At 36.4% G+C, this 19,258-nt stretch overlaps 1 protein-coding gene across 1 annotated transcript; it reads left to right on the plus strand.

Moving 5' to 3' along the window:
• Positions 1–227: 227 nt before the first annotated feature.
• LOC149164249 (uncharacterized) lies at positions 228–1,160 on the plus strand. Its single transcript, XM_089430895.1, has one exon. The coding sequence runs from the start codon at positions 286–288 to the stop codon at positions 763–765; it is 480 nt and encodes a 159-aa protein (XP_089287021.1). The 5' UTR covers positions 228–285; the 3' UTR covers positions 766–1,160.
• Positions 1,161–19,258: the final 18,098 nt, after the last annotated feature.

Raw genomic sequence — 19,258 nt, forward strand, 5'->3', positions numbered from 1 at the left:
TAAATTTGACGGTGGCCGTTAAAAGATAACGACAAATACAGATGTCAAGTGGCGGTTGGTTTCAGAATTCGTTCGTATATCGGGAATTCTAATGAAACCAGAAGCTTCTGCTCAAGTGTACACGTGGCGGGCTCGCCACGTATGAATCACGGGAGGCAGCTTTGACGTGAGGGGTACGTAAGTGAAGGGAAAAAAAATCGTGGAATCGGGGTTTTATAAATAGATCGCTGGTTCTCATGCACGCCATAGCCGGAGCTTGTCGAGAATCAGAGACTGGAAATTTTGATGAGGTGTATTTTTCCGTTGCAGGAAAATTACCGTGAGAATCAGAGACTGGAAATTTTGATGAAGTGTATTTTTCCGTTGCAGGAAAATATTTTCAGTGTCAGGCAGAGAGTTCGTGGAATGGACGCCGCGAGATTCGATCCCGAGACCACGAGACCGGCTCTGGAGAATATTTCGGTTCATAAGCCCAAGCCTCAGGTGAAAATGAGCATCAATATCCCCGTCGCCTCTGACGGTGAATTTTCCGTCAATAGACAGGATAATTTTTCTGTCAAGAAACCCTGTGCTGTGCACATCCAGGTGATGAAAATCCGTCAAGAAGATGAGCATCTCGGAGAGGCTTTAAGGGAGCACGTGAATCTAAAGGACAGAATTGAGTTTCTGCCGATTGCTTCACAGATGCAGGACGTGTTTTTCAGGTGCTCCAGGGCCACGTTCCCGTCGCCGCTCGGCAGAAATGCTGGAGTTCGGTCAGTCTGAGAAGATTCGAACGCGCGACCGATTCTGTAGTTCCGTGAGAAATATTATCCGTTTGATATGTTCGCCAATTCACAATTTAGGCATTTCAGTACGTCATTTAAGTTGCAGTCAGTTCGTTCTGTAAATATGTCGCCATTGAAGTTTTCTTTAAATTCTGTGTGTGTAAATCGTCTGCGGATTACGCGGTACTTATTGCCATAAGTTATACTTGAAATTAAAGAGGACTTTGTCTGCATCCTCAGAATAACAATTCCAAGTAATTCATGTCCAGTACGAACTATATATACGCGATTATACCAGAAGTAATTTAAAGAAATCGGTGACTAGAATTGCAGGCTCTGAATTACACATGGTTCGGAGATTGCAATTTCTGGTATCTGAGGCTGTTTAATTTACCGAGTCAGTTACAGCTCCGAATTCTTAAAATCTCAGGGTGTAGTTATCAGTCGTTGAGATTGAAAAACACTGCGGAATAAAAATGCAATAATTGAGTTTAGATCGAATATTTAAAAAACGGCAGAACACCATTATACGATATTATTCAGATTAAAAATAGATGATATACTGACATCCAATAGTAATATATTAGGTAGTGTGTATATTTATAAATAATAATAATATATTAAACAAATATATAATGATTTAATGATTCTAAAATTCTAATAAGATACATGGCAAAAATTCTAATAACATAAATGGTTTAAAATGAGTTTATAAATCTGTTTATGGAAAAATTAGTGTGAAATTTTTGGATTTTTAATTATTTATATATTATTGAGAGGGATCATTTTTTTTTTTTTTAAAGAGAGATTTGATGTTTTTTTGTTATTGAGAAGGATCAATTTTTTTATTTTTTATTTTAAAATAGAGATTTGATGTTCTTGGTGTTCTTTGTAGATTCAAAGTCTAAGATGGATCTAGATTGATTTATTTGTTAGCCTTTAAATAGGTTACAATAGAGAAGAATACCATGGAAAAAACCATGGCTTAAGAATATCATGGGTTGAAATCCAAAAAATGTTAAACAACACAATAACACATTACAACATCTCTATTATACTAGGTTGGAGAATTTTATGTATTTTATTTTATTTTATTTTTTTAATTTTATTTTAATCCCTACCATACTAGGTTAAATTTTTTTATGTTTTTTTAGTTTTATTTTTTAATTTAATATTAATTTAATTAATTTTTTTATTTTATTTTGATTTAGTCAAAGTGTTAAACATTATACGGCCTCAAGTATTTTCATTTTTTATTTTATTAACCTTGATTTAATCTCTATAGAATAACTATAAAATAATTTTAGTATTCGTGAGAATAATTTTAGTATTGATATACTTAAAAATAGTTCACATGCATTTAAAAGTAATTATAACTGTTTTGCATTTAGATTTAATTAAACAAATATTATAAATGTCGAACCACATTAGATGGTTTGAAACATTGACCTAAAACTAATGATGTGATTATAACATTATGGATCACACAAAGACATTCTGAATAATAAAATGGATCACAAATGTTTGAAATCAACAAATTTTATAAAATTAAATTAAAATAAATATTTATAAAATATTTGGATTGTGAAATAAGTTATGTTTTTTGGGCATGTGGTATTGATAAGTGATGATGTTGGCCCATGGTATTGTAACAAACTCTGTTTACAAGTTAATGATATCCATGGTAAAGTGGGTCTGAATATCTATTAGGAATCTTGTAGTAGTGGCTAATCTATTCATGAAGGACTTCGAATCTAAGGCCTTGTCCTCAACTCTATTCCAGCCTTAAGCTTTGGAAAATGTTTGTGGATGTGTCATCTTGTCTCATGATCAGGTAAAGTTTGAGCTCTTTTTCTAACATCTTAACAATCAATCTAGTTCATAAAGTTTACTATGGAATGTGAAATCGATGGCAACCTCCCTTTCCTTGACTTTCTTATTTCAAAGAGAGATGAGGGTTCTTTCTCCCACCAGGTTTTTTGGAAGAAAATTCACATTGCACAATATCTTCATGTGAATTCATGTCACTTCCCCACTCAAAATCTAGGTGTTCTCAACACCTAACCCATTTGGGTGTTACGAGTTTCTAATGAAAACCACCTCAATGATGAAAAAACCCATCTCCTTATTATTTTTAATCATAATGGTTATAATAGGTGCCAATATCTTAAAGTCTTCATTAACGCTGAAAAAGGTCATACGAATAAAAAGGATCTTAAAGATCTGTTTTACGGGTGCATCTTCTATTTATCCAAGGAACCACTGACGATATTGCAAATATCCTGAAGAAGCATAATGTTCCTTCGACATTTAGGCCCCTAAACACTATCTGAAGCTCCTGAAGATCAATGGACCCTGTGTACACTAAATATTGAAAAGGTTTCTACGTCATCCCTTGCTCTTGTGGGACTCCGTACATTGGTGAAACTGGCTGCTCAATTACTCAGAGGATTCATGAGCATGCAACTGATACCAAACATGGAAGGTCCTGCTCCTCCACTTTGGCATAACATGTGGAAAAGACAAAACATCACATCTGCATTGAAGAGGCCATGGTCATTGCAAGGATTGATCATTTTCATCACCGTAAGTTTAGGGAGACCTTGGAAATTGGAATATTAGCAAGTGTTGGATCATTGTCTTGTCTTCTTAAGTTTTTATTTATTTATTTATTTTTATTTTTTTAATTAGAATTTCTTGTATTCCTTTATTTCATATTTATTTACTATTTTTATTTTGTTTTTGACCATATTATTTTGTTTTTGTCTTTTCTATAGCCACTTCATTTTCATTTAAATAATAAAATTGAGTTAATTCATTATTTTGATTTATATTTATATTTATTTTATTTTATTTTTTCATTTTCTTATTATTATTTTTAGTTTCATTGTTTATAATAATTAAGTTTGAACTTTTTATTTTTATTTTATTAATTTTTCCATTTTCTTATTAGCATTTTTTAGTTTTATTGTTTAGAATAATTAAGTTTGATCTTATTATTAGTGGACTTTTATTTTGATTAAAATAATATTAATAATAATATTAATTTTATTCTTTATTTACAGCTAATTTCCATCTATTACTTTATCTAAATTAAAAATTTGTTTATTAATTAATGACTAGCACAACCACATTTATATTAATATAAATGTGGTTGATAAACACCGATAAGCATATGATATAATAATTTATATTAATATTAATATTAACATTATTAATAATATTAATATTATATTAATAATAATAAAAAAGTTAAAATAAATTTAGAAATTAATAATAGCACATATAAGCAAATATTTAAAAAATAATTGAACACAATTTAATAAAACAAAGGATGAAATTAAATAAAACATATTAATAAAAATTAATAACCTAAATATATAACATTATTTATGATAGAAAATATGATAAAATAAACAATCAAATTAAGAATGAAATATTAATAATAAAAATTAAAAACCGAAATTGAAAATGTGAAATGTTGTTAAAATAATGTTGGTAATTAAAAATATAAAATAATGTCACTAATTAAGTATAAGCATAGGAAAAACTAAATACATTGAAGAGAACATAAATTTCAACATCAACAATAATTGTTGTCAATTACTAACAAGCATTCACGATAATTAAGAAATGACGATTCTGAAAATGTTTCTCACAATGCAACAAAGAAATGAAATGAAATTTTAAACATTACAGGACCAATGACAACAATCCAAAATTTAGTAATATTGAAAGAAATAATAATAATAATAATAATAACACCACATTTGACAACAAACTCAACTCTCAACACTCGACCACAGCGCAATTATTTCATAGCAACCTCTTCCAAAACACACCCAGAACAGTGGCAAAACCAACACCAATTCAAATCAATAAGATAATGATCACGATACTTCACGATTTCAAGCCAGTCCCTTCTTGTCTTCCTCCATGATTCTCTTTGGCGCAAATGATATAAAGTTTGAAAATCTGATTTCATTATGAGGATCGAAGCCATGCCTTTTATCAAACCTTGCACGAATAAAAGTAACAAAACTAATGGTTTTTGTAATTGAATTAATCACTCTGATGTAATAATTACCATCAATGTTCTCCATATCTGTGAATCATTGACAAAAACATACAATTCAAATCAATGCATTCAAAGAGAACAAATTAATAGAAACAAAACTATTCATTTATGATTTTGCTTATTTCATATTGAAACATAAATATAAAAGGATTCAAAAGAAGGACAAAAAAAAACGCAAACAACTACAATTCAAGAAATCAAACAACAATTGCTCTGAAATAGTCTATTTACTTAAAAAATAATTCATAAACACTAAACTATATTGAAGATAAATACCCCAAAAATGATATTGACTTTAATTGCTCCTCCTCTTTCTTTCTAAGTGTAACATATGCACTATATTTCATTTTTGCATAACGTTGAAAGAAAAAGGCGATGAAATCTGCAAACCATCTATTGATTTCACTCTCGATATCGCTGTAAATGTTAGACTCTACCTTTCTCAGTCTCCAATATCTACAGTGGCTCGTTGCAAAGTCATCCCCTGTGATTTGTGTATTGTTAACGCCCATACCATTTTCAAAGAAATTTGCCTCATATTCCCCCTAAGGATAGGCGAAATATGTACAAGAATTGGAAAATCCTTATCAAATGGAACACCACAATACTTTTCAAACATAACTATAACAAATTGTGGAAGTTGCAGTAGCTTTGAACCAGGCGCAAAGAAAATATTTTCAATATATCCAAGTGCACCATTAACGAGACCAACTTCAACCCACAAATTACACGTTAACATCATGCACTCTCCATGACATAGCAGTACTTCACGCTCCAATATATCATCATCACTATCACTTATTTTGTTCTTCTACTCCTTTCTGCAACACATCTTGCAATAGGAGAATTTAATGCTTTAAGCATTTTTCGATTGTGCAAATTGACGAGATTATTCGTCGCAAATAAGTGAACAAAAGAATCAAACAAAATCCTTTGTTTTCGATCCAAGAAAGTATCAAGACGGGTCATAAGAAAATCCCAATCAACAAGAGAAGGCTCTGCATTTCTAATATTGGTTAAAAGATTGTGAAAAGATGCTTGTCTGGGATCATCTCCTTGCTGCCTATAAATTTTTTCCAGAGCCACTACAATGTTGAAGCTTTCCCACAAAACTTTCCCAATTGTTTTACCTACATACAATTGTTTATCCTTAACAGGAAGCGGTTGGGCAAGGTCACCCACAAGAATGATGGACCTACCATCAAAAGGACAATCCTTATTTTCAAGAAAGGCTTCTCGCAAATGAGAATCTATTTGTATGAATAGCCTTGGAACTATAAATCTCATATCATCAATCAATATATATTGAACATGCCTCATTTCCTCTTGGAACACTACCAAAGCCTGCCCACATAGTGGCTTCATATATTTTATAGGAATTTTTAAAGCAGAATGTATTGTTTTCCCACGTATGTTAAAAGCAACAATACCAGTTGGAGCAAGCAATAACAATGAGATTTTTCCATTCATTGTTGCACTAGAAAGAGCATGAGAAATACACCCAATTAGATAAGACTCCCTGTTCCAGTAGTACCTGGTATAATCATTTTCAAAGCACCATCATTTTCACCATTATAAAAGTGTCGAAAAATAATTTCAAAAGCAACTACGTGTTTTTTTGACAGGGACGAAGGTGACAAATATGTGTTTGTAACGAACCCAGAATTCAAAACACCTACAAATTGCGCATGTTTTACAAAATTGACCCCTTCTTCTAAGAAATCATTTGACACCATCATTTCCTACCAATTATAATCAACATCAAAGTCCCTTCTACCAAGATTATCAAGGTCTGAAATGTTTACACAACTTAGAGGAACTAACTGCGAAAAAACCTACCACTCTTCAAAATCTCGATCAACATTTTCTTCATGTATAAGTGGCTCCACATCCTCTTCATCACCTTCATTTGGAAAAGGGCCTTGATCAACATGCCACACATGATATCTCCAATTTCTCCAACTCTCAACAATACTTTCAGTAGACAACCCAATATCTGAACCAACGTCACAAAATGGCTTGTATAAAATAAACTCACTCCAGCAAAACATTTCAAACTCTTATGAACCCTCATTAGGAACAACATAAAACTATGGCCAAACATGAATGATAGCCTGCTTATCATGTGGCCTCCATTTTTCCTTCCTATGCTTCTCCTCAAAAATCCATGATCTTGTTATTTCTATCAAACATAAATGTTCCAAAAAAACAGGTCGGCTTTGATAAACCTGAATGAAATTGTTTCCGCACAAAACTTCATCAGAATGTAGTGAAACCCTTTGGTACACTTTCTTGCCAACATTCAAGGAGAATAATTTTTTACTACAGACAACAAGAGGTAGCTTTAGCAACAAATGGCACATTTCTTGAGCTCCAACGTGACGCTCAACAAGTGTCTCAGCAAGGAACCTTCTATATGTAGATAATACAGGAGCCTTAGATGCACGCCCACTAGCAAATCTGGTCAACATTTCGTGATAAATTTCAGATCTTCTCTCTGCCTTTGAAGCATATTTTGCAATATACTTTAAAACCTGATGTCGAGAAAGAATTGACTGACAATCTACATTTGCACGCCACATTGTTAAAACATCAACATTGTGAACATTTAAATGGTCATCATTTCATACTGGTTCATACTTCTTTCTCCCTTTTTCATCTATTGGCAATGTTGACTCTAGACGAACCTTCCATGGACCTTGATAGTGACATGAAATAACATACCCTTTTGTAGAAAATCCTATAGATTCACGAGCTCATGCAATGTACTAAAGCACTGGACAAGAATCTACTTCTACTTTCAACCTACGAAATTCAATAGATCGATAAAAATAATATGAACAAGAAGAAGACAAATCAATGGAACATAACACAAGATGTATCTAGGGAAAGCCATTGCTCAAAACCCTGCTATTTGTATTGCATATATCAGAAATATGAGTGAAGATACAAAGCTTATTCTCACTAGAACAATTTCGCACAAGTATGCTCAACTCTCTTAGCTCACAAGCTAGCTCAAGCCAAATCCTTAGCCTATTGAGAAGCTCTCCAAGCCCCTAATCTCTTGCGTAATTCTTAGGATGAATAACCTGTATTTAAAGGGAATTCATGCTTCCAAAACCACACAATCCAAACATAGGTCCTTCTCTGATTGCATGCACGATATTTACAACTCAATAAATCACACAACTGATAGTACATTGTCCCTGCACTCTAGTCCCAATTGGGTCTTTCTCAGAATCAACATGCATGAGTTTCTGATGAGGGAACCTTTAGTTAACTAGAGTGACACTTGTGGATTCACTAGTGCACCAATTGGCTATTAACTCTCTATTAGTTCCACAAACAGTTTGGAACTAATTTAACTAAACATAACTCAGTAAACTAAGTGATCTAATTTACAACTCAATTTAAACTCATACTGGACCCCTAAAATTTAGTGATCCAGGTCCGGGTGTGATGAAGGACCCTTCCAAGACCTTTTACTTTAGTGATGTGTTAAATTGTATTAATAAAAGAACATAAATGAATACATCTACATGTTGTAAAGAAGAGGAACATGACAATCATGAGCAACATAAAAACATAAGTTGTTGATAACGATGTTCATCTAGGAGGGACTACGTCTTCGGGCCCCAGTGTCAATATGGTGTAGGCCGCTGCATTAAGTGTTGTCAATAGTGATGATGCACACAAGAGATGATGTCGCTATCATACAAGGAAAATGCCCTCACGCAGGAGTGGCTCCAAGAGATGTTCCACTACAAGAACTCTCAGTCAAAAGACTCCTATCAGTATGACACAAACTCATGCATGATGAGCATCCCGCCAACATGGCATAAAAGGGATCTCAACGCAAACATACATGACAACAACATGAGTATCCCATCAACATACAACAAAGGGATCTCAAAACATAACATGAAAAATCGTGACACAAGTACATCACATAGACGATTCCGTGTCACATCAAGCAGGAATCATGAAAACAAGTAATAAACAAGATCCCTCATCAACATCAAACAGGGATCTGTGCAGCACAATGCATAGCAAAAGAAATACATGAACACACTGCATATACCTCACAACTAGGGCCATCTAAAGAAGCTGATGTCAAACTGCTGAAGTTGTTCGTGCCATCGATCTCACGACATCAATTGCATGGAAATGGTTGCTCGCACATAAATGTTGACACTTGCACTCTACTTAGAAAAGTGGTTGGAAAATAAAATGAGCAAATGAAAAATCTGAACACAGCATCAGATTTATGGCGTCAAATAGTGCAAAATCGACTGTCAAATTTCTGAGTTCTGAGAAATTGAGAATCTGGGGCTCAAGGAATCTTTTAGATTCCCCCTAGATTCCTCAAAGATTCTGCTCCATGGGTGGACTGGAAATCTGCAACTCAAAAGGTGAATCTACCCTCGCCATTGCAATATCTGTCGAAAACTGTGAAAAACGACTATAAACTTGACTATATTTCGACATGGAGAAAAATTACCTCAGGAAAATTTCAAGGATCATGGTTCCGCTCCCTGTTTCTGTAGCGGTGATGGTTCCACCTTCATATTGAAAAATGGCCAAAAAATACAGAACTCTGATGGAGAAACAGATATTGCCATTGCATTCGTGGTGTCAAGAAGTGCTGAAACCATATAAAATTTGTCAAAATCTGACAAAGTGAAAATTCGATCCCCCTGCAAAATTCTGCCTCGAACTGCATGCATTGCCTCCTCTTGTCTAGAAATCCGTGCCTACCCTTGGTTCCTCCATCTGCCCCGGGTGCACTGACAAACTATGTTTAAATAGCAAATGGGTGGCAGATTAAACAAGAAGACGGTTTTGGCACATTGGTTGAGGCCCTGTTTAACAGGGAGGAGGTCGGGCGGTCAAACCCACCTCCTTTTTTTACACATAACACGATTTTATTTTTTAAATAAATTTGGTGGGGTCAGGCCTACCTTGGGTGGCCCGCCCACCATACCTCCGCTGATCGTGTTTTATTTGGGTGTGTGGTTGGCTTCGTGCCCCAAGGGCCGGCCCACCACCCATTAATGTAATGGTGCTGCAGTGGTTCTGTGGGAGGGGTGGGGGGTCGTGGTCTGCCCCTCCACCAAACATGTTATATGCATTGGTTATGAGCAGAGGGGGTGGCGGGGTTGGTGGCCCCCACCCCTTTTTTTTTTATATTTTTTTTTTATTAAAAAAACAATATGTAACTTTTTGGAAATTCCGTTTTTGACCGAAGGAGACAATTTAACGAGGCCATGATTTTGCCCAGACTCTGGATGGAGTTGGCCAGATTCCATCCGCAGGAAAAGGTCGAAATTGCGGCCTCCTTAAGCCTGCCCAGTCAGCAAAATTCAACCCAACTTTGACTGCCTCTATCTCCTTCATCCGGACTTGGATTGAAGAACCGTTCGCACCACCGCGATTAGAACGACGAGATCTACGCTCTGGTCTTGGTTCGAGCATAATCCAAACACTTTTATTTTTGAGCTTTCTTGAGTCTTCTTTGTCCTGTGTGCGTCTCTAGAGCCACCTGGATCAATCCCCCCCACCAAGGAGCTTTTGGTCCTCCAAAAGCATGAAAAACAATCTGCAACTTTTTTGTACCTTGTCTGCATCACAAGCGTCCTGAAAGGTCTCGCTTCCATCTCCTTCACCTTTGTTCTTCGGAGCCTTAAGTGATGAGCTAAAACCTGCAATCTCTGCAACTTGTAGTACATTGTTTGCAAATTACATGCTTGACTTTCATGACCAACTAATGACCCAAGCGTCCCATACTTGCCATGAGTTCAAACACATACTCGGTGGTCAAGCTTACATCAAGATGGACACAATACCCCAGCTACAACAACAAGGCCAACATATCATTGTTGCTTCAACAAGTGATGTAAAACACATCATCACTGCAACACATGATTTACAATCATAAGACCAAACACCATTGTCTTGACAAGTGATGGAAACATGACATCACTTTCAATGTTTATCATGCAACATAAAATAAGACCAAACATCATTGTTGCTGAACAAGTGATGGAAAACACATCATCACTTTTACATTTTAAAATGAAAAAATGATTTACAAAATCACGACCATGAAACGCTAACATATCTAGAAACCATTTTTCACTTATCAAGGTGAATGGGTCGCCTCCTTGTGGCGCATTCGATGGTCGAACAACTGCTTCACCTGGTTCATGCACCGACACTTTGTCTTTAAGGCGTTGCTCTGGATGGAGCCTCCAACAAGTGGCTCTTTGATGGCCACTTTTGTTGCAATGACTACAATAGGTTTTCTTCCTCCAGACCTGCTTAACATGTTTCTTTACCTATTGTTGAGAGGGTCTTTCATGCTTCATCCTTTTGTGTGCTTCCATTCTTTTCCAACACTTAGAAAATGTATGGTTATGTAATCCACAAAAGGTACATGTTTTTCGATGCCATGTTTTACGTTCATATTTAAAAACATGATTATATAATTGAAATGAGCATTCGAATATCGAAACTGGTTATACCTTTTCTTATCGTCTATGGTGTAAGTATGGGAATAAGAGCTTGCCTCAGCTCTTTCCCTACAATGGAAACTTCCATGGGATGATGGGGATGTTTTCCCATCATTCTCTTTCCTCGACGATTTCGATGATGTCTCGGAATAATCTGACACCTTCAAGCATTCTCCTTTGGTGTATCCTACACCTGCAAATTGATGTTTATGCACAACCTCCAAAGGTTGAGTTATGCTTTGGTTATTAACACCAAGTTCTTTTTCCTCCTCGTGCATCCTCCTGGTAAGGAGCCTCATGTTTGTCCCGTAATTGGGATCTCCAAATCTCTAACAAAAATCATACTATGTGAAGACGAAACCGAAAGGAAATCAACATCTTTTACCTCCTCTGTCGATTTGGAAAGAACTGATGAGGGCTGCTCATCATCTGTTGTTGGTGGTTCGCTAATTGTCTTGGTGCATTCCCCAACTTCCTTTCTGACATACCCAAGTCCTGTTCGACACGGTAATTCCTCTACTTTGATGGGGTTGACAATGCCTTGGCCATTAATGCCTAATCCTTTTCCTTCATACCCCATTCTCATCAACAATTTGGAGCCAATTCTCGTGGTGTGATTTTCAAAAACAACGAAATCATCATGAGGAAACATACATGAATTCGGAGAGCTACTTTTTACCTCACATGGGTCATGTTGCAGCTTTTCCAAGGCCTTGTCCTTTGCTTGCAGTTGTCGTAGAAAACTTTGTTTTTCCTCTTTCTCTTCATGTAGAAGCATCTTCAATTCAGTGTTATCTGTTTGAAGACTTTGGTTGTCGTGCTTCAGTTCTTCCAATGCCTCTTCTGTGGCTTCCAACTGAAGCTACAATCGCACCTTTTCCTCTGTCTCTTTCTGTAGAGTTTCATACATTATTTCCACCCTTTTGGAAATTTTGAGCATGGTTGCGTACATCGCTTTTTCATCCTCTGTTGCTGCATGTTCCATTGTTCACACTTGCAATTCACATCCATGCAAAGACCGCTCTGATACCACTTGATCCCGGTCCGGGTGTGACGAAGGACCCTTCCAAGACCTTTTAATTTCATGATGTGTTAAATTGCATTAATAAAAGAACATAAATGAATACATCTACATGTTGTAAAGAAGAGGAACATGAAAATCATCAGCAACATAAAAACATAAGCCGTTGATAATAGAGTTCGTCCAGGATGGATTACGTCTCCGGGCCCCAGTGTCAATATGGTGTAGGCCACTGCATTAAGTGTTGTCAATAGTGATGATGTACACAAGAGATGATGTTGCTATCATACAAGGAAAATGCCCTCACATAGGAGTGGCTCCAAGAGATGTTCCACTATAGGAACTCTCAGTCAAAAGACTCCTATCAGTGTGACACAAACTCATGCATGATGAGCATCCCGCCAACATGGCATTAAAGGGATCTCAATGCAAAGATACATGACAACAACATGAGTATCCCATCAACATACAACAAAGGGATCTCAAAACATAACATGACGAATTATGACACAATTACATCACATAGACGATTATGCGTCACATCAAGCAGGAATCATGAAAACAAGTAATAAACAAGATCCCTCATCAACATCAAGTAGGGATCTTTGCAGCACAATGCATAGCAAAAGAAATACATGAACACACTGCATATACCTCACAACCAGGGCCATCTGAAGAAGCAGATGTTAAACTACTGAATCTGTTCGTGCCATCAATCTCACGACATTAATTGCATGGAAATGGTTGCTCGCACATAAATGTTGACACCTGCACTCCACTTAGAAAAGTGGCTGGAAAATAAAATGAGAAAATGAAAAATATGAACACACCATCAAATTTGGGGCGTCGAATAGTGCAAAATTGACTGTCAAATTTCTGAGTTATGAGAAATTGAGAATTTGGGTCTTAAGGAATTTTTTAGATTCCTCAAAGATTTTGCTCCATGGGTGGATTGGAAATCTGCAACTCAAAAGGTGAATCTTCCCTTGCCATTGCGATCCCTGCGGAAAACTATGAAAAACGACTATAAACTTGACAATATTCCAACATGGAGAAAAATTACCTCCTCGGGAAAATTTCAAGGATCATGGTTCCGCTCCCTGTTTCTGCAGTAGTCATGGTTCCACCTGCATACTGAAAAATGGCTGAAAATGCAGAACTCTAATGGAAAAATGGATAGCTCCATTGCATTCGTGGTGTCGAGAAGTGCTGAAACCATATAAAATTTGTCAAAATATGACAAAGTGAAAATTCAGCCCTACTGCAAAATTTTGCCTCGAATTGCGTGCACTGCCTCCTCTTGTCTCGAAATTCGTGCCCACTCCTGGTTCCTCCATCTGCCCCGGGTGCACTGAAAAACTGTGTTTAAATAGAAAATGGGTGGCAGATTAAACAAGAAGACGGTTGTGGCGTGTTGGTTGAGGGCCTGTTTAATAGGGAGGAGGTCGGGTGGTCAAACCTTGCCTCCTTTTTTTACACATAACAAGATTTTTTTTTAAAATAAATTTGGTTGGGTCGGGCCTGCCTTGGGTGGCCCGCCCACCATACCTCCGCTGGTCATGTTTTATTTGGGGGTGTGGTTGGGTCCGTGCCCCAAGGGCCGACCCACCACCCATTAATGTAATGGTATTGTGGTGGTTCCGTGGGAGGGGTTGGGGTCATGGGCCACCCCTCCACCAAACATGTTATATGCGTTGGTTATGAGCGGAGGGGGTGGCGGGGTTGGTGGCCCCCACCCCCTTTTTTATATTTTTCTGTTATTAAAAAAACAATATGTAGCTTTTTGGAAATTCGGTTATTTACCAAAGGAGACAATTTAATGAGGCCACGATTTTGCCTGGAATCTGGCCAGAGTTGGCTGGATTCCATCTACTGGAAAAGGTCGAAATTGTGGCCTCCTTAAGCCTGCCTAGTTAGCAAAAGTCAACCCAACTTTGACTGCCTCTATCTCCCTCATTCGGATTCGGATTGACGAACCATTCGCACCGCTGCAATTGGAACGACGAGATCTACGCTTTGGTCTTGGTTCGAGCATAATCCAAAAACTTATATTTTTGAGCTTTCCTGAGTCCTCTTTGTCCTATGTGTGTCTCTGGAGCCACCTGGATCATTTAGTGAGAACATATACATGACTTCAGAAAGACTTCCAACTTCAATTTCCTAGGCTAATTAAATTAATTAGATTAATTAACTATTTACAAGTTGCTATGAGAGTATAATTCAATTTTAATTCTCAATTTAATTAAAGGACAAATTAAACTAGAATTTCTTGTTTTCATTTCTCAACACTCCCTCTCAACAAGAAATGGATTATCAGTTACCTTGATCTTGTATTTGTGAAACTCGAATTTACATCTTGACAATGTCATTGTCAAAATGCCAACATATTGCTCCTCCGTGGGAATGTACTATAACAAAATAATCCGCCTCAATACACAATCTTTGAGACGATGATATTGGATATCAATATGCTTGCACTGATCATGAAAAACAGGATTTTCAGAGAGTTTGATACAAATTTGATTATCGCAGTAAATCACAGTTGGATCCATCTGCTGACCAAAAAAACCAACCAAGATCTTCCTGATCCAAATGGCCTCATACGTTTCCTAACTTGCAGCCATGTACTCTGCCTCTACCGAACTAAGTGCAACCGATCTCTATTTCCTGTTGTACCAAGAAATTGTCACTAACCCAATATTGAAGATCCCTCCTGATGTGCTCTTCGGGTCAGATGGACTCCCTGCCCAATCTACATCTGTGAAGCCTTGAAGCTTTACTCCCTTTGTCTGTCTGTACCATAATCCATATTGAGAAGTTCCCTTGAGGTATCTCAACACATGCTTTTCCGCCTTCCAATACATCTTAGTAGGCCTAACCATCGCTTGACTAAGTTGGTTAACTGCATAACACATATCTGGTCGTGTGTTCACCAAGTACATGAGTGAACCCACAAGCTGCCTGTAAACAACAGCTTCCACTACTTCCCTTGAAGTGGTAATAAGAGGTGTCTCCATGGGTTTGCTTTTCTCCATGTGGAATCTCCTGAGTATCTCATTGGCATACTTGCTCTGAGACAAAAACAACTCCCCATTTCCCTACCATATTGTTGAACCTCAGAATTACCTTTCCCTTGACATTTTTCGCACCTCTTTCTCTTTATTTCTCACAAGACTACAGATCCAATAAATGATAAATGCTAGATTTTGTCTTAGGAAAGCATTAAAATGATCACCATATTATATTTTCGTGTTCTTGCTATTTTAATAGATTTTTTCAAATTAGCTACAGAACGCAGCCTATTCTGCAACTAACTGTGGGTTCCGTAGCTACTCTCATGGTTTGGTAGGTTACAGGTGTCAAATGAAGAACTGGGCCACATGGGCATCTCCAGAATCATCTCTACATGGATCCTATCCTACTCACTCAATCCAAATCGACAGAAAAACATGCCTAAAGTCATGGTAAAAGATGGAGTCAAATACGTTATCTAGTAGCAGTAGGACTGTTGATATTTCGTAGTTAATTAGGAGTCTAATAGTTCTGTTGAAGAGTTAATGCAGATTAAGCCACTTGTAGCTGATCCGAAGTTGAGGAGTTAACGCAGATCAGGCCACCTGTAGCTGTTCAAGAAGTTTAACAGTCTCATTACAATTCGAATTAAGCCATTTGTAGCATGTATTTCTATAAACAATCATGATAGATTCGGATCAAGCCACCTGTAACAATATTTTCTCTTAGACAGTTATGTTGTTTTTCTATAAATATCGATTAAATGAGACCATGAAGTAGTTAGAAGCTAGAAGGGATTACAGGCTTTTTGTTAAAAACTTTGTTCAGACTTCGTTTTGTTAATATACAAACTCTATTTTTCCAATGGTGGTTTAAATGTGCATCCTTAATTAGTTGTCATCCAGCCATATCAGTTGCAGAGGGCCCCTGCACTGAAGGAGGTTTTTCACTTGTTGTTTTCATTTTAATTTCTACTACTCTGTTTTCTGCAAGTCCATTTTCTCTAGTTTTGTTTCATTTCAATTTTGTAACCAATAGTGTAAGGGTAAAAATCACAACTATGCAAGTCTTATTATTCTGAGATATTGTATGAGAAATGATTGAATGAAAAATGGAGAAATGAGAATACACAGTTGCTTAGCTTCTTACTATTTTGATTACTCATTTTCTTAGCATAGAACTGTCAATTGGCTATATTAATAGATGTTCTCAAAACCATTTCGAAATAATGATAATTCTAACTTAATTGGTTGAATATCTAATTCATGCAGTGATTGAAGCTTACTCAACATATTGTTAGTTTTACAATCTGTCATCTTTTCTTTTCTGTTTTCAGGTCATTACTTAGTTGCATCACTTGACATTCCAAAAAATCATTTCAAGGAGATTGATTCTATCATGTTCCAAAATTGAATGGTTGAATGGTTAAATGAATGCAATTATTGAATTACCTTCTGCATTAGTATTACTTTTGGTTGTAAGAATTAGATCCATGGATTAGGACTAAATGGTAGATAAGATAGATACTATGTTTCTCTTATTAGTTCCTAGCTAGTTAAAAATGATTCTTGGTCCATTTTTAGGTGATTAGACTAACTTAGGAACCTATCCTTCCTTTAAAAACTCATTAGATCCATGTAAATCTCTTATAGATTGTATATTCTGAGACATCAAAGAACAGAAAACCCAAAAACAAACATAAAAATACAAAACAACGAAGTAAGAGGAAAGTTAACTAAGCACATATAGTGCATCACACTTCATCAATCTACAAACCTCGGTTGATAATTCATGCAAGAAATTCAGGACACTAAATTGACTAAACATTTTGGCGCTATTACTGGGGAAGTGTAATTAGGTAACCTTATCTCTTACATTCAAAAAAAAATTGATATGCGTAAAGAAAGAGACTCTAGGGGTAGATTTATAGCTAGAGGTAGGAGTTCAATTCCTACAACACCACCTACTCCACCAAGACTAAGAAGAGATACACCTCCATCTCAAGCTCATATTCCTAGCCATAGACCTCCTGAAGTTCTAAGGTCAGAAATTCAATCAAGAGGATCTCCTACTTCATCTACTAAGGCAGTCCTAGAGGAGGAAAATCTTGGATCTCCAACAGAAGGAGTAGCCTTTTTCACCTCCATAGGGGAACATATTTTAGTTGAAGAATTAAGAATACCTAGTGGAGAAGAAGAATTAGAACCTCTCTCCCACATACCATTAATAGAGGAACCAAAGGAAGAGCAATTAACCTTGCAGGTTGAATCTTATATTGACTCTGAAGAAACTATAATGGCAGAAGAAGGAGAGGATGGAGAATTCTCACTGTTTGGAGGAGGAGGAGGTAGAGGAAATAATGGAGAAGGAAAAGGAAATAATGGAGGAGGTAGAGGAAATAGGGAAGTTGATAATTATTTTAGATTCCCTATATTTGATGAAGAAACAGATGCCACAATGAAAAATATCTCACCTTTTGTCCTCCCAAAATTTCATGGATTAAAAAGTGAAGACCCTGCAACCTTCTTATTTGAATTTGAAGTCTTTTGCAAAACTTATGATTATTTACAAGACTCTCAAAAACTCAAATTGTTCCCTTCAACATTGAAAGGAGCCACTTTAAAATGGTTCATGGGGTTGCTCACTCAGTCCATTAGAACATGGAATGACATGAAGAAAGTTTTTTTGGACAGGTATTTGGATTATTTCATGCCTATCAATCACAAGGATGAAGTGTTCAAAATGATGCAAACAGAGGATGAAAATTTAGAGGATTTAATATAACTTAAAAAGAGCAAAAATGGATAACTTAGATCAATATACTTTAAAATATATTCTATTAAAAGCCATTAGAGATGAGTGGATAGATATCCTTAACATGATGGGGAAGGGAGATATCTCTCAACTCCCATTAAGTGACATAAGAGAATTATGTGTTCATCTCTCAAGAGGAAAATCCAAAACTGGGAAAGTTCTAAGAGATCCTTCTCTTGTTAGGGTGAATAAATCTGCAACTGGATCAGTGAGTAGGGAAGAAATTGGAAACATGCTTGATGAATTTAAAACAAATAATCTAGGGAGCCTTAGTGAACAGATAGACACCCTTAAGTTACAAAACAAGCAGAAAACCGAGACAGGTGCTCTGGCTATTTTCTGTCCCAAATGCAGAAAGAAGCACACTTTAAGAGAATGCCCTTTAGATGCAAAAGTCATAGAGACTTGTGTGATTTGTTTAGAAAAACATGAGACCAAAGGTTGTCCTTCAATCCTTGGTCTTAAGGCTGTTTTTCAAGAAGAAACAGTTTCCAATCCATCAGAGTCTCTTTGCTTTCTCTCTAGAAGACCTTGGCAAGGGCAGCAAAATAAGAGTTTTAACAACCAAATGTATATGCAGCCCCCTCCAAATTGGAACTCTTGGCAACAACCTTGGCCTCAATCTCAATATCAAACTCGACCTTGGCCTCAAGAAATGCAGAATCCTTATGGAAGATTCTCTCCATACTATCAATATCCTCCATCATATCCAAACTATCCTCCCCAACAAATTCTTCAACAAAATCAACAACCCCAAATTCAAAACCAAAACCCTCAACTTTCACTACCATTTCCACAAATACCAAATCAGTTACTTGCCCAACCATTACCTAACCCCAACAATAAAAATCCTCAGAATACCTATATGGTGGAAGGACAACAATTTCCAACTTACATGATCACTCCATTAGATCTCAATGATGTCCAATTGAGATCTGGTAGGATATTAGAAAGGAAAAAACCTTCTGTGGTTATTCAAGAACAAAACAATTATGAGGAAGATTCTCTATAGCAAAATAAAATTTTTGAAGGAACATATCCTCAAAACCAGAAC

Source organism: Pinus tabuliformis, chromosome 5_1, assembly GCF_031772625.1.
Source record: "Pinus tabuliformis cultivar Carrire ecotype Pingquan chromosome 5_1, CPIR1, whole genome shotgun sequence".
NCBI lineage: Eukaryota > Viridiplantae > Streptophyta > Pinopsida > Pinales > Pinaceae > Pinus > Pinus tabuliformis.

Bases quoted from the DNA above. Each gene is read 5' to 3' on its own strand.
- LOC149164249 (XM_089430895.1), top strand. From the start codon at position 286: ATGAGGTGTATTTTTCCGTTGCAGGAAAATTACCGTGAGAATCAGAGA.